This window comes from Eriocheir sinensis, chromosome 50, assembly GCF_024679095.1.
Source record: "Eriocheir sinensis breed Jianghai 21 chromosome 50, ASM2467909v1, whole genome shotgun sequence".
NCBI classification, from domain to species: Eukaryota; Metazoa; Arthropoda; class Malacostraca; order Decapoda; family Varunidae; genus Eriocheir; species Eriocheir sinensis.
In genome coordinates this window covers 6,511,780-6,537,473 of record NC_066558.1, presented here as the reverse complement: position 1 = coordinate 6,537,473, position 25,694 = coordinate 6,511,780, and the positions used below count along the sequence as shown (strand labels likewise).

At 38.5% G+C, this 25,694-nt stretch overlaps 1 protein-coding gene and 2 long non-coding RNA genes across 3 annotated transcripts in view; all 3 read left to right on the top strand.

Moving 5' to 3' along the window:
* The window catches only part of LOC126982343 (cullin-associated NEDD8-dissociated protein 1-like), a 33,715-nt gene extending 16,588 nt beyond the window's left edge, over positions 1-17,127 (top strand). The window contains exons 13-20 of the mRNA XM_050834363.1: positions 677-845; positions 4,198-4,334; positions 4,689-4,849; positions 8,147-8,345; positions 10,059-10,316; positions 10,939-11,127; positions 12,198-12,442; positions 13,388-17,127. Coding sequence (XP_050690320.1) covers positions 677-845; positions 4,198-4,334; positions 4,689-4,849; positions 8,147-8,345; positions 10,059-10,316; positions 10,939-11,127; positions 12,198-12,442; positions 13,388-13,658 — 1,629 coding nt within the window. The 3' untranslated portion in view covers positions 13,659-17,127. The remainder of the gene's footprint in view (positions 1-676; positions 846-4,197; positions 4,335-4,688; positions 4,850-8,146; positions 8,346-10,058; positions 10,317-10,938; positions 11,128-12,197; positions 12,443-13,387) is intronic.
* LOC126982350 (uncharacterized) lies at positions 870-3,001 on the top strand. Its single transcript, XR_007735120.1, has 3 exons — positions 870-1,870; positions 2,449-2,512; positions 2,713-3,001. It is a non-coding gene; the product is annotated as an uncharacterized LOC126982350 (long non-coding RNA).
* A 1,853-nt stretch (positions 17,128-18,980) lies between the features above and the next one.
* The window catches only part of LOC126982347 (uncharacterized), a 13,420-nt gene continuing 6,706 nt past the window's right edge, over positions 18,981-25,694 (top strand). Inside the window, exons 1-2 of the long non-coding RNA XR_007735115.1 lie at positions 18,981-19,185; positions 22,860-22,997. This is a non-coding gene — a long non-coding RNA (uncharacterized LOC126982347). The remainder of the gene's footprint in view (positions 19,186-22,859; positions 22,998-25,694) is intronic.

Sequence of the window (25,694 nt, the reverse complement as noted above, 5' to 3'; positions counted from 1 at the left end):
AAAGGAAAGAAAGGAAAGGAAGAGAAGGGAAGGGGAAAGGAAAGGAAAGGAAGGGAAGGGAAAGGAAAGGAAAGGAAAGGAAGGGAAAGGAAAGGAAGGGAAGGGAAGGGAAAGGAAAGGAAAGGGAAGGGAAAGGAAAGGAAAGGAAGGGAAGGGAAGGAAAAGGAAGAGCTAAGAGAGAGAGGAAAGGAAAGGACAGCAGAGAAGAGGAGAGAAAAGAAGAGAGGAGATAAAGAGAACAGTACAGGAGATAATAGAAGAAAGGAGAGGAGATAGGAAGGCAGAACAGGAAAGGAAAGAAAATTAGAGAAGAGAGAAGAATGGATAACAGAATAGGAAAATAAACAACAGAATAGGAAATGACAGGGATAGGTTTTTCAGTCTTTGCTGTGGACATAACTCATTACCTCTCATACCTTACATTCAGGAGCAGTAAGTATCGGGCTTTTTTATTTATTTATTTATTTATTTATTTATTATTATTATTATTATTATTTATTTATTTATTTTTTTTTTTTTTTATTTATTTTTTTTTTTTTACGTCCTTGCACTGTCTCCTCTGCTGTAAAAATAAAAATAAAATAAAAAAATTACCTCCCTCATATCTTATTTACCACCCATTCTTTCCTGGGCATAAGCTTCTTTCTTTACTATAAAAAAAATCTATCTTCCCCAGGTGTTAGTGGAGCTGCCGCCGCTGATCAACGAGTCGGACCTTCACATCGCCCAGCTCTGCCTGACGCTGCTCACCTCCACCGCCAAGCTGCACAAGTCCTCCCTCGGCAACTTCCTGCAGCTCATAATGCCCGACGTCATGGCCCTCGTGCGCTCCCCTCTTCTCCAGGGTGAGTCGCCCCAGGTTACGAAAGTCCGAGCATCCTTAGGGCCATATTTTAAGACACCATCGCTTCTCACATCAACTATTTCTAAAGGTCAAAGAGGGGATCAATCGGGTTTTCATGAGTTTTTTTCAAGGTTCATGGCACAGAAGAAGGGTCAAACTACCACCAGGGTCATAAAACTGCCCCTAGAAAGGCCTACAGCTCCTACGAAAGCCATGTCAAATATGCGAACTTGGGCGACGAAATGTTTTAAAATACGACCTTCAGCCTCCTGTAGGTTTTATTGACCTTATATTGTTGTTGTTTTTTATCATGCTTTTAATTTTTAACTGATTTTGTATAGTTTTATTGGTGTTTTTATCCGGTTTTATTGTTTTAGAATATAATAGTTCTGTATTAAATTCGGCGCCATTTGACCCAGCAGTTGCAGGGCCAAGATGAACGCTCAAATAATCAATCAATCAATCCAAAAGTTCAACACCCATACCCCAAGTTCAACCCCAGTATCCCTAAGTTGAAGTCCCATACCCCTATATTTAACTCCCATGTCCCCAAGTTCAACCCCAGTATCCCCAAATTTAAGTTCCATATCCCTAAGTTGAAGTCCTATACCCCAATATTTAACTCCCATATCCCCAAGTTCAACCCCAGTATCCCCAAATTTAAGTTCCATATCCCTAAGTTGAAGTCCCATACCCCAATATTTAACTCCCATATCCCCAAGTTCATCACCCATACCCCTAACCTCAGCACCCATGTTTAAGTTCAACATCCATACCCTTAAGTTCAAGCCCTGTACCTCAAAGTTTAATCCTTTTATTGTTGTTGTTGTTGCCTCTATAGATTCAGTTTTAGGGTCTGTTAGTGAACGTCCCTGAGCCCGGTGGTGGCGCAAGCAGGATTGTTTCAGTGATGCCTATTACTAATGAGACTTTCTATACAACAAAGTGAGGCCATAAGGTGCTGGCTATCATGTGTTGGAAGATACCCTAAACTTAAATTAACAAAACCCCAAACAGTTACTCTAGGTCTTGACTTAGAAAATTCATATATGCTTCCTTACTAACGAGAATTTCTATACAACGAAGTAAGGTCTTTTTTTGTTGATTTATACCATAAGGTGCTGGCTATCATGTGTTTGAAGATGCCCTAAACTTAATCAAACAAAACCCCAAATGGTTACTATAGGTCTTGACTTAGAAAATTCATATATGCTTCATTACAAACGAGACTTTCTATACAACAAAGTGAGGTCATTCTTTGTTGATTTATACCATAAGGTGCTGGCTATCATGTGTTTGAAGATACCCTAAACTTAAATTAACAAAACCCCAAACAGTCAATACAGGTCTTGACTTAGAAAATTCATATATGCTTATACCATAAGGTGCTGGCTATCATGTGTTTGAAGATACCCTAAACTTAAATTAACAAAACAATACAAAACAATAGGTCTTGACTTAGAAAATTCATATATGCTTACTACTTTCTACTTTCTATATACAACACAAGGGTGGTCATTCTTTTTGATTGATATATACCAAGGTGCTGGGCTCATGTTGTTGTGATACTGAACCCCAAAAACAACACAACAAAACCCCAACAGGTCTTGACTTAGAAAATTCATGTATGCTTCCTTACTAACGAGACTTTCTATACAACAAAGTGAGGTCATTCTTTGTTGATTTATACCATAAGGAAAATTCATGTATGCTTCCTTACTACGAGACTTTCTACAACAAACAAAGTGGGGTCATTTTTGTTGACCTAAACTTAAATTAACAAAAGCCCAAACAGTTACAATAGGTCTTGACTTAGAAAATTCATATATGCTTCCTTACTAACGAGACTTTCTATACAACAAAGTGAGGTCATTCTTTGTTGATTTATACCATAAGGTGCTGGCTATCATGTGTTTGAAGATACCCTAAACTTAAATTAACAAAACCCCAAACAGTTACAATAGGTCTTCACTTAGAAAATTCATATATGCTTCCTTACTAACAAGACTTTCTATACAACAAAGTGAGGTCATTCTTTGTTGATTTATACCATAAGGTGCTGGCTATCATGTGTTTGAAGATACCCTAAACTTTAATTAACAAAAGCCCAAACAGTTACAATAGGTCTTGACTTAGAAAATTCATATATGCTTCCTTACTAACGAGACTTTCTATACAACAAACTGAGGTCATTCTTTGTTGATTTATACCATAAATCAAACAAAACCCCAAACAGTTACAATAGGTCTTGACTTAGAAAATTCATATATGCTTCATTACAAACGAGACTTTCTATACAACAAAGTGAGGTCATTCTTTGTTGATTTATACCATAAGGTGCTGGCTATCATGTGTTTGAAGATACCCTAAACTTAATCAAACAAAACCCCAAACGGTTACTATAGGTCTTGACTTAGAAAATTAATTTCTATACAACAAAGTGAGGTCATTCTTTGTTGATTTATACCATAAGGTGCTGGCTATCATGTGTTTGAAGATACCCTAAACTTAATCAAACAGAACCCCAAACGGTTACTATAGATCTTGACTTAGAAAATTCATATATGCTTCATTACAAACGAGACTTTCTATACAACAAAGTGAGGTCATTCTTTGTTGATTTATACCATAAGGTGCTGGCTATCATGTGTTTGAAGATACCCTAAACTTAATCAAACAAAACCCCAAACGGTTACAACAGGTCTTGACTTAGAAAATTCATATATGCTTCCTTACTAACGAGAATTTCTATACAACAAAGTGAGGTATTTTTTTGTTGATTTATACCATAAGGTGCTGGCTATCATGTGTTTGAAGATACCCTAAACTTAATCTAACCTAACAAAACCACAAAAAGTTACATACTCAGAAAATTCATCTATTCTTCCTTATTAAATGAGACTTTCTGTATAACACAGTGAAGGCTTTCTCTGCTAATTTATGCTATAGGTGTCTGGATGTCATGTGTGTGAAAATTTCTTAAACTTAACCTAACCTTTTGGAAATACTATTTTTGTTGCTTAAAACTTTTTAATTAATAATTATATTAACCGAAATTGGTTTGTTTATTAATACAAATACATGTGTGAAAAAATTTGAAAATTCCCAAAAATTCTCAAAATTCCCACACCCTGAAAATTCCAGGAAACTTTCTGGAACTTTCCCACCCTTTGCAACCCTACACATAATACATTGGTTCTCAAATTCATTTATTAGTTTATTATTATTAAGATTCTGCCAACTTATACATGTTCTTTTTAGTTTCCTTTATAATTGTCCAACCTCTTTATGAATATGCTAGTTATATGTATAGTATCAGTCTAGCATTTGTTTACTCATCACCTCGTCGGCAGGCGGAGCGCTGAAGGCCATGCAGGACCTGTTTGAGGCGGTGGTGAGGGCGGGGCTGCCAGGCCTCGGCTACCAGGACATCCTCACACACCTCCTGGCGCCCCTTGTCTCCCCACACGCCTCAAACATACACAAACAGGTGAGGAACGACCCTTGTGTGTGTGTGTGTGTGTGTGTTTACAGGATTGAGTCATGTTTATAGTGTCTTATCTTTTGAAACTTAATCATATTTGTCTTTGTGACTCTGAAGATTTTTAGCACTATTTTTAGTCTACAGGAATTACAAAGAAAAGAAACAATACTCATAATAACACACACACTTCATTTTCCTATAAATTAAATGAACGAAATCATGAAGTAAAGAAATAACACACACACACACACACACACATTTTATTTTTCCAGGAGTTGAGTTTACAGAATTAATCATTAAGAAAAAACAATATCCACAATAACACCCATTCACACCACATCATCTTCCCTCCATCGCCAGGCCTATCACTCTATGGCGAAGTGCGTTGCCGCCCTCACCCTGACACACCCCAGCGAGGCCGTCGGCGTGGTGAACCGCTTCCTGATGGACGTGACGAACCCGCGCTCCCCCACGGTGCAGTCCTTCTCCCTCCTGGCCATTGGAGAGATTGGAAAGCACATGTGAGTCAGGGATGTGTGGGGAGTGTGTATTAATTCTTCTACTTCTTTTTCTTCTATTTCTTCTTCTTCGTCTTCTTTTACCTCTCATTCTTCTTTTTCTTCTTTCTTCTTCTTTGCTTCGCTTGACTCACAACCGAGAGAGCCTGGGTTCGATTCCCGGGCGGAGTGGAAACATTTGGGCGGCTTTTCCGATACCCTACGCCCCTATCCACCCAGCAGTGAATGGGTACCAGGTATTAATCAGCGGTTGTGTCCCGTCTCGTAAGATCTGTTCCCTTCTCCTATAATTCCTTCCCCTTCTGTCTCTCTCCGGCATATGACCACAGATGTTGCGCCAACTAAACAAAACTACTTTCTTCTTTGCTTAATGTCCTTATTTCCCCTTATGTGGATGGACAGGTTGGATTGGTTGTGTATGTATTTGTATAGTTATATATGTATGAGTAGTGTGTGGTTGTGTTTGTTTTATGTCAGGGATGTGTAGCCTTTAGATATAGTTGTTGTGAGAGATGAAAGTATCCAAAAAATACCTCAATACCAGACACATATCAACTTCCCACCATCACCTGACTTCCTTTTCCCCTCCTGCAGTGACCTAAGTAGTTAATCTATCTTCTATCTTCTATTTTCTTCTATCTTAATTCTATGTGCTAACGTGCCTATAATCAAGTCTATCTCACTCAAGTTTCCACCATCACCCAACACCTGACTAATCTTTGCAGCCTTTGGAAATAGTTATCATGAGACAGTGTTACCAGATTATCGTATTCACCACATTGTATTTACCATTCTTAAGCCTCAAACTCAGACTCTTATTTATTGATGCTTTTTGTTTGTTTGTGCTGTAGTTATAAATGCAATACAATGAGTACAATAGTTTAGCACCACTGTCGTGAGGGATGAAAGTGTCCAAAAAATACCTCAATACCAGACACATCTCATCAACTTCCCACCATCACCTGACATCCTTTTCCCCTCCTGCAGTGACCTAAGTGATTAATCTATCTTCTTCTATCTTATTCTACCTTAATTTTATGTGCTAGCTTGCCTATAATCAGTCTATCTCACTCAAGTTTCCACCATCACCCAACACTTGACTAATCTTTGCAGCCTTTGGAAATATTGTGAGAGATGAAAGTGTCCAAAAAATACCTCAATACCAGACACATCTCATCAACTTCCCACCATCACCTGACATCCTTTTCCCCTCCTGCAGTGACCTAAGTGATTAATCTATCTTCTATCTTATTCTACCTTAATTTTATGTGCTAGCTTGCCTATAATCAGTCTATCTCACTCAAGTTTCCACCATCACCCAACACTTGACTAATCTTTGCAGCCTTTGGAAATATTGCAAGAGATGAAAGTGTCCAAAAATACCTCAATACCAGACACATCTCATCAACTTCCCACCATCACCTGACATCCTTTTCCCCTCCTGCAGTGACCTAAGTAGTTAATCTATCTTCTATTTTCTTCTATCTTAATTTTATGTGCTAGCTTGCTTATAATCAGTCTATCTCTCAAGTTTCCACCATCTCCCAGCACCTGACTAATCTTTGCAGCCTTTGGAAATATCGTGAGGGATGAAAGTGTCTGAAAATACCTCAATACCAGACACATCTCATCAACTTCCCACCATCACCTGACATCCTTTTCCCCTCCTGCAGTGACCTAAGTGGTTAATCTATCTTCTATCTTCTTCTATTTTCTTCTATCTTAATTCTATGTGCTAGCTTGCCTATAATCAGTCTATCTCACTCAAGTTTCCACCATCACCCAACACCTGACTAATCTTTGCAGCCTTTGGAAATATCGTGAGGGATGAAAGTGTCAGAAAATACCTTAATACCAGACACATCTCATCAACTTCCCACCATCACCTGACATCCATTTCCCCTCCTGCAGTGACCTAAGTAGTTAATCTATCTTCTATCTTCTTCTATTTTCTTCTATCTTAATTTTATATGCTAGCTTGCTTATAATCAGTCTATCTCTCAAGTTTCCACCATCTCCCAGCAGTTGACTAATCTTTGCAGCCTTTGGAAATATTGTGAGAGATGAAAGTGTCCAAAAATACCTCAATACCAGACACATCTCATCAACTTCCCACCATCACCTGACATCCTTTTCCCCTCCTGCAGTGACCTAAGTAGTTAATCTATCTTCTATCTTCTATTTTCTTCTGTCTTAATTCTATGTGCTAACGTGCCTATAATCAAGTCTATCTCACTCAAGTTTCCACCATCACCCAACACTTGACTAATCTTTGCAGCCTTTGGAAATATCGTGAGGGATGAAAGTGTCCAAAAAATACCTCAATACCAGACACATCATCAACTTCCCACCATCACCTGACATCCTTTTCCCCTCCTGCAGTGACCTAAGTGGTTAATCTATCTTCTATCTTCTTCTATTTTCTTCTATCTTAATTTTATGTGCTAGCTTGCCTATAATCAGTCTATCTCACTCAAGTTTCCACCATCACCCAACACTTGACTAATCTTTGCAGCCTTTGGAAATATCGTGAGGGATGAAAGTGTCTGAAAATACCTCAATACCAGACACATATCATCAACTTTCCACCATCACCTGACATCCTTTTCCCCTCCTGCAGTGACCTAAGTAGTTAATCTATCTTCTATTTTCTTCTATCTTAATTTTATGTGCTAACGTGCCTATAATCAAGTCTATCTCACTCAAGTTTCCACCATCACCCAACACTTGACTAATCTTTGCAGCCTTTGGAAATACTAGTTATCATGAGACAGTGTTACCAGATTATCGTATTCACCACATTGTATTTACCATTCTTAAGCCTCAAACTCTCGTACCTACACAAATATCGATAGAGAATTGAAGTTAGCGTGAAGACTCTTATTTATTGATGCTTTTTTGTTTGTTTTGTGCTGTAGTTATCGCTCAGAAACTACGAAAATGCAATACAATGAGTACAATAGTTTAGCACCGCTGTCGTGAGGGATGAAAGTGTCCAAAAATACCTCAATACCAGACACATATCATCAACTTCCCACCATCACCTGACTTCCTTTTCCCCTCCTGCAGTGATCTAAGTGGTTAATCTATCTTCTTCTATCTTCTTCTATCTTAATTTTATGTGCTAGCTTGCCTATAATCAGTCTATCTCACTCAAGTTTCCACCATCACCCAACACTTGACTGATCTTTGCAGCCTTTGGAAATATCATGAGAGATGAAAGTGTCCAAAAATACCTCAATACCAGACACACATCATCAACTTCCCACCATCACCTGACATTCTTTTCCCCTCCTGCAGTGACCTAAGTGGCATCCCTCAGCTGAAGGACGCAGTGGTGGCATCCTTCAGCTCGCCGTCGGAGGAGGTGAAGTCCGCCGCCTCCTACGCCCTGGGCCACCTCAGCTGCGGGAACCTCCAGGAGTACCTTCCCTTCGTGCTGTCGGAGATTGAGGCCAACCCCAAGCGCCAGTACCTTCTGCTGCACTCCCTCAAAGAAGTAGGTGTCGTGAAGGCTGTTGGATTTTTTAAACTTTTTTTATTTATTTATCTATTTATTTTTTCCTCTCTCTTCGCCTCCATATATATTTACTTTTTCCTACTCGTCTTTTTATTTATTTATTTATTATTATTATTATTTATTTATTATTTTTTTTTTTTTTACATAGGTCACTTTCTCTTATTTTGATTTATATTACAAAAAAAGCCGCTTTTCTCTTATTTTGATTTATATTACAAACACTTTCTCTTATTTCAGGTGATAATAATGATTACATACCTTTTCTCTTATTTTGATTTATATGTACATACACTTTTCTTATCTTTACTTATATAACATACAGTCTTCTCTCTTATTTTGATTTATATTACATACACTTTTCTTTTATTTTGATTTATATTATGTACACTTTTCTCTTATTTTGATTTATATTACATACAGTCTTCTCTCTTATTTTGATTTATATTACATACACTTTTCTCTTATTTTGATTTATATTACATACACTTCTCTCTTATTTTGATTTATATTACATACACTTTTCTCTTATTTTGATTTATATTACATACACTTCTCTCTTATTTTGATTTATATTACATACACTTTCCTCTTATTTTGATTTATATTACATACACTTTCCTCTTATTTTGATTTATATTACGTACACTTTTCTCTTATTTTGATTTATATTACATACACTTTTCTCTTATTTTGATTTATATTACGTACACTTTTCTCTTATTTTGATTTATATTACGTACACTTTTCTCTTATTTTGATTTATATTACATACACTTTCCTCTTATTTTGATTTATATTACGTACACTTCTCTCTTATTTTGATTTGTATTACGTACACTTCTCTCTTATTTTGATTTGTATTACGTACACTTCTCTCTTATTTTGATTTGTATTACGTACACTTCTCTCTTATTTTGATTTGTATTACGTACACTTCTCTCTTATTTTGATTTATATTACATACACTTCTCTCTTATTTTGATTTATATTACATACACTTCTCTCTTATTTTGATTTATATTACGTACACTTCTCTCTTATTTTGATTTATATTACATACACTTCTCTCTTATTTTGATTTATATTCCATACCTTCTTCTCTTCTTAACCCCTTCATTATGCCAACGCCGACGTCAGTGGTCCGACGGCGTCACCATATGGAAAGGGTTAGTCCTCTTCTAAACCTCTTAATCCTCTTCTAAATCTCTTAAGAGGAATTTAGAGGAGGATTGAGAGGTTTAGAAGAGAATTAATCCTCTTCCATTTCCTCTTGATTCTTTCCATACTGTGACACCAACATCTGCGTCACGGATGGAAAGGGTTGATTTATTTTATTTTATTCTCATTTCATTTCATCAATTTGTATTACGTATTCTTGTTATTTTCATCAGTTTCTTTTACATACACTCTTATATTTTTCTTTTTACTATTTTATATTGCGCTATTCTTTTCATTTTCTTTGTTTCATATTACATTTGCTCTTCTTGTTTTCATTTATATCACATACGATCTCCTTCGTTTTATTTACATCATTAAGCTGCTGGAATTTAAAGTAGTGGGTATCATCATTTAAAAGTAGCAGGCTTCATCACAATTCACAGCACTACCCTCACACCTACCTATGTATTTCTAAATCAATCTATCTATCCATCTGTATCTATCTACTTATCCCTCCGTCCCTCGCTCCTTCAGATCATCAGCCTCCAGAGCAAGAGTGCGGAGGGCGTCAAGGTGCTGCAAGGGTTCGTGAGTGACATCTGGACGCAGCTGTTCCGCCACACCGAGTGCGTGGAGGAGGGGACGAGGAACGTGGTGGCCGAGTGCCTGGGCAAGCTTACCCTCATCAACCCCTCGGCGCTGCTCCCCAAGCTGCAGGAGTCCCTCAAGACTGACTCCCCCATGATGCGCACCACCATCGTCACTGCCATCAAGTTCACCATATCAGACCAGGTATTGTACAGTTGTCCCTCAAATAGTACGGTTTTCAATAGTTCGGTTTCAGTTTTATACGGATTGTCGTAGAAGATCTTTTAGGATTTTTAAATTTCCTGCTTGTCGGGAAATTTAAAAATCCTAAAAAATCATCTTAGAAAATCCACATAAAACCAAAACCGAACTATTGGAAACCGTACTATTTGAGGGTTGACTGTTTTATTTTATTATTATTGTTATTGCAGGAAAGAATGCAACTCAAGTTCTATTTATTTATTTATTCTTCTTTATGATACAGAGAAGTGCATCACAATGGCTTTTCTTTATTTATTTTATTCTTTTATTTTATACAGAATAGAGACTGCAGCTCAAGGGGTCTTTAATTTATTTTATCTATTCATTTTATTAATACAGAAAACAATGCAACTACAAGATCTTTTTTATTTATTTCATTTTATATATCCGTTTTTATTATTGCAGAAAAAATACAGCTCAATAGTAATAGTTCCAAGGTTCCAGAGTTAGGGTATGTTATAAATTCACAAACACTACCCATGGCATTTGTAAGACCATAATCCTACACCCCAATCGGTGACTTATTCTCTATTCAATCTCTAACCCTCCCACCGTCACCCCCCAGCCCACCGCCATCGACAGCCTGCTCCGACACAGTATTGGGGACTTCCTCTCCACCCTCCAAGACCCAGACCTCAACGTGCGGCGCGTGGCCCTCGTCGCCTTCAACTCGGCCGCCCACAACAAGCCCTCTCTCGTCCGGGACCTCCTCGACACCATCCTGCCTCAGCTGTACAATGAAACCAAAGTCAGGGTGGGTAGTGTGTCTGTTCTCTCTTCTTTTTGTTCTTCATCTTTTAATTATTCTTTTTCTTCTTCTATGCCTTATTTCTCCTTCTTGTTCTCTACTTTTTGTTCTTCATCTTCTTTTAATTATTCTTTTTCTTCTTCTACGCCTTATTTCTCCTTCTTGTTCTCTACTTTTTGTTCTTCATCTTCTTTTAATTATTCTTTTTCTTCTTCTATGCCTTATTTCTCCTTCTTGTTCTCTCCTTTCCGTTCTTCATCTTCTTTTAATTATTCTTTTTCTTCTTCTACGCCTTATTTCTCCTTCTTGTTCTCTACTTTTTGTTCTTCATCTTCTTTTAATTCTTTTTCTTCTTCTATGCCTTATTTCTCCTTCTTGTTCTCTACTTTTTGTTCTTCATCTTCTTTTAATTCTTCTTTTTCTTCTTCTACGCCTTATTTCTCCTTCTTGTTCTCTACTTTTTGTTCTTCATCTTCTTTTAATTATTCTTTTTCTTCTTCTACGCCTTATTTCTCCTTCTTGTTCTCTACTTTTTGTTATTCATCTTCTTTTAATTATTCTTTTTCTTCTTCTACGCTGCCTTTCTCCTTCTCTTCTACTGCTGCATCTTCCTCATCCTATTCTTTGTTATCTTCTGCCTCTTCTTCTTCATAGCATTATTATCCCAAATTAAATGAGGTTTGTTGTTTAATAGCTTCCTTCACTGTGGTCTATTTATTTTATTTTTTATTGATGTTTTCTCTTTTTCATCCTTCACATCATCCTTCTACCTTTTCCCTGGTCTTCCTCACTTTCTATGCTGTACCTCCATTCTCATTACTTGTCTTCCTTTACACCTCTTCCTCAGTTTCTCTTTTCCTTCCACCCTGTTCTTTCGTTCTCCTTAATTCACTTCTTTACATAATCCACCTAACTCTTCCTTGGTCTTCCTCTCTTTCTACTCTACTTCCGTTCTTTCCATCCAGGTCTTTCCATATCCCCTTCTTTTCCTTTCTTCCTCTATACAGCCCATTCACTTCTTCCTCAGTCTCCCTCTCTCTCCACACATCCTCTTACATGCATTTTATCCCCCACAGAAAGAGCTGATCCGAGAGGTGGAGATGGGCCCCTTCAAACACACAGTGGACGACGGGCTGGACATCCGCAAGGCCGCGTTTGAGTGCATGTACACCCTCCTGGAGACCTGCCTGGACCGCGTTGATATCTACGTCTTCTTGGAGCACGTGGAGGGCGGCCTCAGGGACCACTACGACATCAAAATGCTCACGTACCTCATGCTGACGCGCCTTGCTCACCTCTGTCCCCAGGCTGTGCTGCAGAGGTAAGGGGAATGCTGAGTGTGGCGATGGTCTTATGGTGTTAGCGGGAAGGTGACGGGATGAGTAATATAATGAGAGTAAAGGTGATTCATTTTTCTGTTTATGAGCTAATGATAGAGATGATGATGCTGATGATAGTGTTATGCTGAAGGCTGTTAGTTGACTGAATGATAGTGGTGATGATGTTGGTTGTCTTAGGTGGTAGGCTGTTAGGTGACGGAGTAAGTAGTATCTTAGGAGCAGCAAGTAACAGGCTTTTTTTTATTATTATTATTTTTTTATTTTTTTGTGCCTTTGAGCTGTCTCCTTTGCTGTAAAAAAACAACAAAAAAAAAAACAAGGAATATTATCTCACACATGCGTATCACCCCCACCTAAAATTATACAGCATTCATCATAGTTAAGATTTATATATGTGTGTGTGTGTGTGTGTGTGTGTGTGTAAGGTGTATAAGCCCGGAAGTGTTTTAGAATAAGGTCAGTATTATAAGACATTTTCGGTTCTCACATCAGCTGTTTCTAAAGGTCAAAGAGGGGGGTCAGTCAGGTTCTAATGAGTGTTTCTTCACGTTCGTGGTACAGAAGGGCCACACTACCACCAGGGTCATAAAACTACTCCTGGATATGCCCACGACTCCTACGAATGCCTTGTCAAATATGTGATCTTGGGCAATGAAATGTCTTTTAATATGACCCTAAGTTCTGAGCTAGCTAGAGAGACACCCATCACCCCCATAATACGACCCTAAGTTCTAAGTTACCTAGAGAGACACCCATCACCCCCATAATATGACCCTAAGTTCTAAGCTAGCTAGAGACACCCATCACCCCCATAATATGACCCTAAGTTCTGAGCTAGCTAGAGAGACACCCATCGCCCCCATAATATGACCCTAAGTTCTAAGCTAGCTAGACACACCCATCACCCCCATCCACATCTCTTGCAGGCTGGAGCGACTGGTGGAGCCACTCCGCACAACCGTCACCACCAAGGTCAAGGCCAACTCGGTGAAGCAGGAGTACGAGAAGCAGGACGAACTCAAGCGCTCCGCCATGAGGGCCGTCGCTGCCCTGCTCACCATCCCTGACGCCGACAAGAACCCTCAGCTCTCGGAATTCGTTGCTCACATCAAGTCCACCCCGGAGCTCCAGTCCCTCTTTGAGTCGATCCAGCGCGACGCTTGCCCGGCCCATGACGCAATGATGGACCTCAGTTGAATGTTCCTCTCTCGTGAGCACTGTGTTCGCGACGCCCAGACTGAGGGGGTGGACGGTGATCGGGGGAACTCGCGTGCGTCTTCGTCGACTAAACGCGTCGGCAGTGGCGGTGATTGGCGTGCAAACAAACAAACGGGGAGGAAAAACACACGTCCCTGAAAAATGGGGCCGTTTGTCTGTATGAAGGGACACCGCACGCGCTCCCTTCCCCTCGCCTCCTCCTCCTCTTCCTCCCGCTCCCTCTTCCCTCTCCTCCCCAGAACCACAGAACTGAGAGGACGGTTCTTGGATAGTTTTCTAATAAGTGTGACCACCACCCAGCCACTGCCGGCGCCGCACCATGCCAGCCAGCCAGCCAGTGAGACAGTCAGTGAGCAGGGAGCGTAGTAACCGCGGTGGCTTGTTTAAGATTGCTCTGCGTGGATGTCCTTGACTGTGTTCCGTAGGTGACTGCCTTAAAACGCAAAATTTGTACACACACACCTTCCTCCTCCTCAACCCGTTTTGTTTTTTTCTCTACACTCTCTACACTCGAAGAAAATGTCCCAAATTTATTATTACTGTTATTATTATTATTATCGTTGCCACTTGCTTTGGTCTTTTTTTTTTTTAGGATGTCGTCATCGTCCTGTGTTTTTAAGTGATGAAGACGGGAACTTAACGGAGCTTCTTCTGCTTGTCTCGGCATCTTCCGTTTTCGTCAAGTTTCAGCAGTTCATGAAAAACGGCTTCGTGTCGCAGGAGAAAACCACCCTACAGCCTTTTCCTTGCCCCTGTTTTGTGTTCATCAGATTGAGCTCTTGCAGAAAAAACAGCAACTCCACCAACCTATCTTTTTTGTCAATCCATTCATTTATACTTTTTTTGGTGCATAGACAACATGATGGAATTCAATCACATATACCTTCTACAATGTGATCCGATGCCATTGCTATCCACTGTGTTCCGAGGTGGCAGCTTATGAGAGAGACTATTAAAGAAGTATTTGCCAAGGCGCTTGTGATGTGACCAGTCCAGACAACATATACTACAGCTTTCCTCTATAATGGGAACGCAAGTCTTTAGTAACACCTGTGATGAGTTGAAAATAAAGAAAGTTGAGGTAGATAGATAAATAGATAGAAGGTGAAGGAGAGTAGATGGTAAATGTGTGGATTCTAAGGATGCAAGATGTGGATAACTTTGCAAATTCGTTCAGATTGACAGCATAACAAGATCTATTATTCTATTTCTCTATTCTGTCATCTCTTCTTTCTCCCTCACTCGTTCTCTCTCTCTATCTCTTCTCTCTCACTCTCTCGTTCTCTCTTTGTTATCTCTTCTCTCTCTCCCTCAATCTCTCGTTCTTTCTCTCTCGAATTACAGTGACAGCAAGTAACTTTCTCTTTTTTTTTTTTAGACAACCAAGTAGCAAAAAATATATACATGTTTTTTATAAGATTACGTTTTTTGTCAAAGTTCTGCCTGTGATCAATTTTTTTTTCTTTTTCTTCTTTCATTTGTGAATTAAAACAAAACACAGAATGGAAGTTTTTATTTTTTGAGGAATTGTGTCCATGTTTTTTTTTGGGGGGGGTTATTTATTTGTTTGTTTGTTTGTTATTTTATTGTTGTTGTTTTTATATATAAGCTGCTGTGTGTTAAATTCATGCTTACTAGTATTGCAAAGCTTATAACAAAACCACTACCACCACCACCACCACCACTATTACCAACACCACCACCAACAACTGTTACCATTACTGAAATAGAACTTGCAAACAGTTTAATTAAAGAACAACAGAAACCTTCAAGTGTATGTGTGGTTTAGAGTTAATTATTTACTTATTTTTTATACATATTTAAAGTATACATGATGTGTGCGTATCTGTGGCTGTCTTATAGGAATCATAAAAATATTAACCAAAGTCCTTAAAATGCCATAACGTGAAAAGTAACACATGCCGACACTGCCACACTATAGAATAATAACTAACATATAGAGTAATAAGCCATATCAATTGCTATACTAAAAAATATTAACCCACATTCAAAGTACCACACCACGTTAAGATAGGAAAACATTAACCCGTCCGCTGTGATTGGCACGGATTTCGCCTTCACTGGTAACCTGGTAACATACACTCCCAGGTCTTTCTCTGCCTCTGTGGTGGATAGTGGAGTGTTTCCCATGTGGTATTGGTGTGCTGGATATCCCTTCACTGGTAGCCTGGTAACATACACTCCCAGGTCTTTCTCTGCCTCTGTGGTGGATAGTGGAGTGTTTCCCATGTGGTATTGATGTGCTGGGTATCCCTTCACTGGTAGCCTGGTAACATACACTCCCAGGTCTTTCTCTGCCTCTGTGGTGGATAGTGGAGTGTTTCCCATGTGGTATTGGTGTGCTGGATATCCCTTCACTGGTAGCCTGGTAACATACACTCCCAGGTCTTTCTCTGCCTCTGTGGTGGATAGTGGAGTGTTTCCCATGTGGTATTGGTGTGCTGGATCTCCCCTCCCTTTACATTTTTTTTCATTGAATTGTAGCAGCCACTTTTTGTTCCATTTCTGTAGCTTGGTGATGTCTTCTTGTAGGAAGTCCGCAGCCAAGGGGTTAAAAAAAGAAATAGTTACCCATGTCAACAAGTGTCACACAAAAACAATAATAAAATAGCCCATGTTTAGAGTGCTACAAATAGAACAAAAAAATAGAAAATAACCCACCTTGAAAGAAAAAACATACTTAAGATGGAAGAAAACACCATCATCCTTTTTACTACACTGAAGATGACAATAATCAAGTCAAACATTCATACCACATTATGCAAAAAAATCATAACAGCCCAATTTTGTGATATATAAAACTCAACCCATTGGACACAGTTTGATAGGCATTAGATGAGCTGTAGGCATATAATCAGTAGTCTTATTACCTGTACAGTCCTTAATAATGATAATAGTAGTAATAATTAGAGGTAATGACATGGAAGGCTGTGTCCGTGGCTAAGTTTGTGAGTAGTTGAAGGTGTTATTGATGGGCTTGTTAGTAAATGAAGCAAAATAGGTGTCTGGTTGTATTTATTTATTTATTTATTTATTTATTTATTTATTTATTTATTTATTTATTTTATATTTTTTTTACGTCTATACCTATGCGCCGGGTTGTGTTGGTGTGACAAAACGCACATATACACGCACACACTTATATATACACAGATTTGACAAGTTTTCCATTATCAGAAAAAACAAGGTATCGTCATTTGCTTATTATTATTATTTATTTATTTATTGTTTTTGTTTTTACTTGGTTTATCAGGCGTGTCCATTTCCGTCACTTTTTCCTTCTATTCTTCCTTCCCTTTCTTCCCCGGGGACTCTCTTCCTCTTCCTCCCGATTGAGTCTGTATGAAGCTGATGATGATGATAATGGTAATTGGTATGTTGATATATCTAGATTTATTACTTGTATCATAGTAAAATCTTTCCTATTCCTCATCATTTATTGTCACCAAAGTCACACCAAAAAAAAAAAAAAAAAAAAAGCAGTGAAAATTATTGTCATTTTTCACTTTGACTATTGAAGGCTTTATAATAATGAACTAAAATGCAAAATAAAAAATATACTATGTAGATAAATGAACTGGGGAAAAAACTGAAACACTTCGGGAGATTGTTTGGAAAGACTGAAAAAAAGTATATACATATATATATATATATATATATATATATATATATATATATATATATATATATATATATATATATATATATATATATATATATATATAGACGGTAGCTTGGCCTACTCAAATAGTTAGCCCCCATAAATAGTAACCTGACTCCACTCAAATATTTATTAAAATCAATCAATCACTGGGTGCATGCACCAGGGCGCGCGTCGCTTCGCCAACCCTACCCCACAAAGCCCGGGGGTTCCGCCGGTCAAGGCACGAACTCTGTGGGCGTCCCCTTTTATTATGGTTGGACATGGAACTCGATATTTTTTTATTATTTTGGGGCTATATATTGAGTTTTACGTATTCAGAAAGTTATTTGTTATTGCTTTCTGATATTTCTGTTTGGTATATGGTATTTATAATCACGAAAAAAATATAAAGTGGTATGCTGTTTCTAAGCGAGGGTGGTTTGATGGAATTTCTATTTAAACTTATTATTAAATCATTTTACCTTAATAGCATATTCAGGAAGTCATTTATTATTTATTTCTGGTATGGATGTTTGATTGATTGATTGATAGTTTATTGTTGCAGGTAAACAACAAGGAGAGAGGGAATATGCCATCCCTAGGCAGTGCAGGAGAGAGAGTGAGATTACATTAATTGTTAATGTGGTAGTACCATGAAATTAAAAAAAAAAAGAACAAATGGCAGAAGGTTGAGGGAGGGGGTGGGGCCTAACCTCCCCTGGACAATAAGAGTGGGGATGTGGGGACGAGAACATAGCCAATGCACCAGGATGGGGGAATGACAGAGAAGATATAAATACTAGTCCTAAAAAAAAAAATAGATCAAGACGGCAGCACAGCCTTAGGCTGGTTTATGATAGTTATTATTGTGTTAAGGGGAATATTAGGGTTAGCGAGGGTAGTTTGAGGCTATTTCTTATTTATAAACCCATTATTAAACCATTTTACCTTAACGGAATATTCAGAAAGAAAGGTCAGCATAGTCGAACCAGTCTCACGGGAGTAATCGCTGGTTTGATACAGTCATCCCAGCGGTATCAGAAAAAACAAGGTATCGTCATTTGTTTATTATTATTATTTATTTATTTATTTTTGTTTTTACTTGGTTTATCAGGCGTGTCCATTTCCGTCACTTTTTCCTTCTATTCTTCCAAAAGGCATCAATCTGCCTCTAATATTCAGTGTTATGTCTCGCACCCATAAAAAGTAGACGTGAGGATTCGGGTCTTTGTTCTTTAATTGATTGATTGATTGATTGATAGTTTATTGTTGCAGGTAAACAACAAGGGAGAAGGGAGGAACATGCCATCCCTACCCCCAGACAGGACAGAGTGAGATTATACAACTATTAATACATGTGTCACAGGTATCGACAACGCCATATATATTCGTGCTGAGGAGACCATAACCGCTGTAAGACTTATTGCGAGACCAAACGAGACTCGCCTTCGTTCTGAACTACGCTACCAAGGTATAGGCCTATGTGAAATTTCCAAGACCTCAATGTCCTCGCCACCTATGGGCAGACTACTGTTTTATCTTGCAAGCTTCAGAGACTTTGAGGGCTTACTCAAACTGAAATTTTGCCGTAACTTTATTAGAAGGTGAGAAAAGATCTTACCTCGTGCAACTGAAATACGTGAGCCCATGGTACAGACAGGTGGGGGGGGGGGGTAACAGCTGACTGACCCCCACGTGAAGATGGCAACCACACCACCCAGCCAGGCAGGTCCACGATTTATCCTGAAAATAAGCCTGCAGGTGACCCATGACGAGGAGCAGGTGCATTATAGCGTTCTTAGGAGACAGCAGGTGGAAGCAGAAGAGGACAGGAGCTTGAGGGTGAGTGATTATGCCTTGATTTATGCAGAGGTGATGGAGGGTGGCCCACTTTTCATGGTATTCGACGGTTTTCATAATTATATTCGGCTATTTTGATGTGGCTACTTGGGTTAAGCCTTCTACAATGACACTGCTATTTAATCCTTTGTTCTGGGTGAAGATGGGCGTCATGTAGGCAGTCTGGGGGTATTAATACATTTCCAGCATTGATAGAAAAGGGGGTGATTTAATTGAGGCTCATTTTCTACATTTAGGCGCCCAGGCACATATCTGACAAGGCTTTCGTAGGCGTTTTGGGCATTTCCACTTAATTGTTTTCATAGTATTATATTTTCGGCTATTTTGATGTGGCTACTTGGGTTAAGCCTTCTACAATGACTGCTATTTAATCCTTTGTTCTGGGTGAAGATGGGCGTCATGTAGGCAGTCTGGGGGTATTAATACATTTCCAGCATTGATTGAAAAGGGGGTGATTTAATTGAGGCTCATTTTCTACATTTAGGGGCCCAAGCACACCTGACAAGGCTTTCGTAGGCGTTTTGGGCATTTCCACTTAATTGTTTTCATAGTATTCGACGGTTTTCATCATCATATTTTCGGCTATTTTGATGTGACTACTTGGGTTAAGCCTTCTACAATGACACTGCTATTTAATCCTTTGTTCTGGGTGAAGATGGGTGTCATGTACAGTCTGGGGGTATTAATACATTTCCAGCATTGATTGAAAAGGGAGTGATTTAATTGAGGCTCATTTTCTACATTTAGGGCCCCAAGCACATCTGACAAGGCTTTCGTAGGCGTTTTGGGCATTTCCACTTGTTTTCATGGTATTATACTGTTTTCATAATTATATTCGGCTATTTTGATGTGGCTACTTGGGTTAAGCCTTCTACAATGACACTGCTATTTAATCCTTTGTTCTGGGTGAAGATGGGCGTCATGTAGGCAGTCTGGGGGTATTAATACATTTCCAGCATTGATAGAAAAGGGGGTGATTTAATTGAGGCTCATTTTCTACATTTAGGGGCCCAAGCACATCTGACAAGGCTTTCGTAGGCGTTTTGGTCATTTCCACTTAATTGTTTTCATGGTATTCGACGGCTTTCATCATTATATTTTCGGCTATATTGATGTGGCTACTTGGGTTAAGCCTTCCACAATGACACTACTATTTAATGCATTGTTCAGGGTGAAGTTGGGCGTCATGCACAGTCTGGGGTAGACTATACTTACTACACTTCCAGCATTGATAGAAAAGGGGGAAGATTTGAGGCTCATTTTCTACATTTAGGGGCCGAAGCACATAATCTGACAAGGCTTTCGTAGGCATTTTGGGCATTTCCAGGGGTAGTTTTATGACTCTATATCTGACAAGGCTTTTGTAGGCGTTTTGGGCATTTCCAGGGGTAGTTTTATGACTCTATATCTGACAAGGCTTTCGTAGGCGTTTTGGGCATTTCCAGGGGTAGTTTTATGACTATATCTGACAAGGCTTTTGTAGGCGTTTTGGGCATTTCCAGGGGTAATTTTATGACTATATCTGACAAGGCTTTTGTAGGCGTTTTGGGCATTTCCAGGGGTAGTTTTATGACTCTATATCTGAAAAGGCTTTTGTAGGCGTTTTGGGCATTTCCAGGGGTAGTTTTATGACTTTATATCTGGCAAGGCTTTTGTAGGTGTTTTGGGCATTTCCAGGGGTAGTTTTATGACTCTATATCCGACAAGGCTTTTGTAGGCGTTTTGGGCATTTCCAGGGGTAGTTTTATGACTATATATCTGACAAGGCTTTCGTAGGTGTTTTGGGCATTTCCAGGGGTAGTTTTATGACTCTATATCTGACAAGGCTTTCGTAGGTGTTTTGGGCATTTCCAGGGGTAATTTTATGACTCTATATCTGACAAGGCTTTCGTAGGTGTTTTGGGCATTTCCAGGGGTAATTTTATGACTCTATATCTGACAAGGCTTTCGTAGGTGTTTTGGGCATTTCCAGGGGTAATTTTATGACTATATCTGACAAGGCATTCGTAGTTGTTTTGGGGATTTCCAGGGGTAGTTTTATGACTCTATATCTGACAAGGCTTTTGTAGGTGTTTTGGGCATTTCCAGGGGTAATTTTATGACTCTATATCTGACAAGGCTTTCGTAGGTGTTTTGGGGATTTCCAGGGGTAGTTTTATGACCCTGGTGGTAGTCTGACCCTTCTTCTGCACCATGAACCTAAAAGGACGCTCATTAAAACCCAATTAATCTCCTTTTCGGGCTTTGGAAATGTAGCTGATGTGATAGGAGGAAGTGCCAGGAGATTCCAGAGTGCCTCGTGATGCACTAATTTAAATGGTACCCTGCATGCAAACCCTCTTCAAATATATAGTAACCCCAATTAAATGGTAACCTAACCCCTTCAAATAGTAAACTAGCCCATATATTATAGCCTCAAGGTGACCTCTGAGACTGGGAGAGGAGCAGGAAAACAGGCGTCAGGAAGTGCATGGGGGAAATTCATAACGCTAGTAAATTACCCCCTCGAGAACGGCTGTTGAAGGGTGAGATTGGTGTGTTGAGGCGAATTACTGGGTTATTTGGCCTCAAGAACAGCACGAGGTGAGTGTAACTGACAACAAGACTAGAGAGAGAGAGAGAGAGGACCAGTATATAGGTGAAGTGAAACTAGAGCATTTGCCGGTGCAGAATGGATATATTACATTAGATAGAGGTGAAGAACGTTAGAAAAGGCCTTTGTTCTGCAGTAGACTATTGAAAATTAATATAGTACCTAATGGTGAAGAGGACGATTATTTAATTTTATTTATTTACTTATTTATTATTATTATTATTATTATTATTATTAGTAGTAGTAGTAGTAGTAGTATTTTTATTATTATTATTATTATTATTATTATTATTATTATTTTTATTTTTTTATTTTGTTTTAGGTGCTCCTTATAGCGCCGGTCGGCTTTGGGGGATATCTTGGACAGCCCCAGGCGAATTTTGTTTATAGTGCCTGCCGTGGTATATACTATATGCCTTGTTTGGCCCCTGCTGCCCCCCGCTGCTTCTCTTGAACGAATTAAGTCGAATTATATTAAGTGTGACAGAAGATCTCATTCACTTGACCACCGCCTCCCCTTACTGCTTGATAATTAGGATGAAATAAGGTTAAGTTTACTATGAGTGAGGAAAGGCTGCCGGAAGAGAGGAAAGTCTTGGAAGTTTTATTAGCGTGCCTAGATAGGAATCCGCGGGGGCTCAGATCCCACCCCAGGCAGTCTGCGTACAGTCCACCCAGCTGCTCATGATCTTTCCTTTCGGGCTGATCAATAAATGTGTACCTGGGGACACCTGAGGAAGGTAAACTATGGCAAACCGGATGTCGCACCAGCCTTGTGTCCCGGGGTGAAGGGTTCGTACCTACCACAGGCTCAAGGGCCCATGTGAAGGAGATGAACACCGAGGCCACGAGCAGTTGTAGCTAGGTGAGCATCATTGTAGAGGGAAGCATCATTACCACCCTCTCCTTTTCCTCTCCTTATCCATATAATTACCCCAACAAACTTGTCTATTATCTATTAAAGTAAATGGGAACAGTCAAAGGTTTTATTGCCGATACTAATAGCTTGTTATATCATTATTATTTAGAGCTCTTTATTAATGTCATCTTTTTTTATTTTCAGGCAAGAGAGCAAAAGAGAACCGCGAGGCGAAAAGAAAGCATGTCAGACAGTCAGTTACGGTCAGACAGCCTTGAGGGGAGGACGCGTGTGTGTGTGCTGTGTGCGAGGGAGTGACTGGCGCCCCTTGCTGTGTCTTGGGTGAGTTAGCGAAGTTCTTTTGGTACTATATGTGTCTGCTTTTCTATTGTTTATTTCTGTATTTCCTTTTACTTAGTTGTTTTGCTTTGTTATTACGGCTGTCTATTGTTTATTTATATTTATTGTTCATTTTAGTTTGTATTTGCGTCTTTTTTTTATTTTATTTATTTATTTATTTATTTTTTTTGCTATGTCTGTTTGTCTATTATTTATTTGTATTTATTTTTCTATTTACTTGTTATTACGTTTGTCCATTGTTTATTTATATATATATTGCGTGTCTTATTTATTTCTATTTTTCTTCTTTCTTTATATTTTTTGTTACGTCTGTTTGTCTATTATTTATTCATATTTATTTTTCTATTTACTTTTTTTTTGCTCTTTTTCCTATTGTTTATTTATATTTATTTTTCTATTTACTTATTTTTTTATTATTTTGCTCTTTTTCCTACGTCTGTTTGTCTATTGTTTATTTCTATCTAGTTTTCTTTTACTTCTTTCTTTCTCTTGTTACTTCGTCTGTTCGTCCATTATCTATTCCTATTTATTTATCCATTTACTCAATTTTTATCATTCCGTTTATCACCCCATTCAATCATTCCATTCATCTTCGTCTTATGGCTACAAAGTTCCTCCGCGGTGCAGTGGTAAGTGAACCTAACCATGAACCTTCAGGCGTGGGTTCGAATCCCGCGCCTGGGCAGTCAGCGTGCAGCCCACCCATCTGTTCATCCTTCCTCTCGGACTGAACTAAAAGATAACTCTACATCAAGTTCTCCTTAAAACTACCCCACTTACTAAAGGTACAACATAAACACAAGCACAGATACGTCTTCCTTGCTCACGAGTCTAGCGAGAATCTATCACCAAAACAACTCCTGAGCGCAATTCTCTCTATACAAGTCAGGAAACAACACTCCTCACTCGCTAACTCTCACTGACTCACCAACACTACTGCGATAAATGGGTGCTGGGGAAACCTGGGGAATGAAAGAGTGAATGAAAGGGAAGGAATACAGAAAGAAAATAGAGAAAGGTAGAAACAAAATAATAAAAAAACGAAGCATATACAAAGAGTAAGAGAAATATAGCATACCGCGTGAAAGAAAAGAACTGGGGTATCTGGGGAAACTTGGGGAGTGAAAGTGAGTGAATGGGAAGGAATACAGAAAGAAAATGGAGAAAGGTAGAAACGAAATAAAAAAAAACGAAGCATATACAAAGAATGAGAGTGAAATAGAGTGAAAGAAGAAAAGAACTGGTTGATAAAGGGGTACCTGGGGAAACTTGGGGAGTGAAAGTGAGTGAATGGGAAGGAATACTGAAAGAAAATAGGGAAAGGTAGAAACAAAATAATAAAAAAACGAAGCATATACAAAGAATAAAAATGAAATAGAGTGAAAGAAGAAGAAAAGAAATGGTTGATAAGTGGGTACTGGGGAAACCTGGGGAATAAAAGAATGAGTGAATGGGAAGGAATACAGAAAGAAATTGGAGAAAGGTAGAAACAAAGCAAAAAAGCGAAGCATATACAAATAATAAGAAAAATAAGAAGTAAGAGAGTAAGAAGGTGAAAGAAATAAGAACTCGATAATTGGGTACTGGGGAAACTTGGGAAATGAAAGAATGAATGAGTGGGAAGGAATACAGAAAGAAAATGGAGAAAGATAGAAACAAAATAAAAAAACGAAGCATATACAAAGAATGAGAGAAATATAGCATAGAAGAGTAAAAGAATAAGAAGATGAAAGAAAAGAAGTCGATAAATGGGTACTGGGGAAACATGGGGAATGAAAGAAATAATGAAAGGAAAGAAATATAGATATGAAGAAAGGGGGATAAAAAGACAAACGAACCAAAACAAAAACCTAGAGAATGAAAGAAAGAATGAATGAAAGGAACAAAAAATACAGGTAAATGGATAAAAAGATAGAGGCGAAATAAAAAAAATAAAAAATCACATACAAAGAATAAAAGGAGGATAGCATAAAAGAGTTAGGAAATAAGAAAAAGTGAGAGAGAGAGAGAGAGAGAGAGAGAGAGAGAGAGGTGACCTACCCAACAGAATGATGAATATTCGTGTAACAAAAATTGGGTCAGGTACAAAAATGGGATTAAACTTTCCATACTGAAGTTGTAGTAGTAGTAGTAGTAGTGGTGGTAGTAGTAGTAGTAGTAGTAGTAGTAGTAGTAGTAGTAGTGGTAGTAGTAGTAGTAGTGGTAGTAATAGTAGTAGTAGATATACACACATAAGAAAATATAAGATAACAATAATAGGAGTAATAATTGGAGTTAGTAAATGAATGATAATTGAATATAAGAGAACCAGTACAAGTTTATTTATATTCCAAACCGATTAATTATCTTCTTGACTATAAGGGGTTTGTTGTTGTTGTTGTTGTTGTTGATGTTGTTTATTTACTCGTATTTACTTATTTAATTTATTTGTTTTATCTTTTTTTTTTTTACAACGATTACTCTTTGATATATTTTCAGAGAGAGAGAGAGAGAGAGAGTCATACTTTTTTTTTTCTCGGGCTTTCTCTTTTATGGAGTCTCATTAAGTTGATTATCTTCCTTAATTATCAACTCTCTCTCTCTCTCTCTCTCTCTCTCTCTCTCTCTCTCTCTCTCTCTCTCTCTCTCTCTCTCTCTCTCTCTCTCTCTCTCGTTGGGGAGGATGAATCTAGGGGTGTG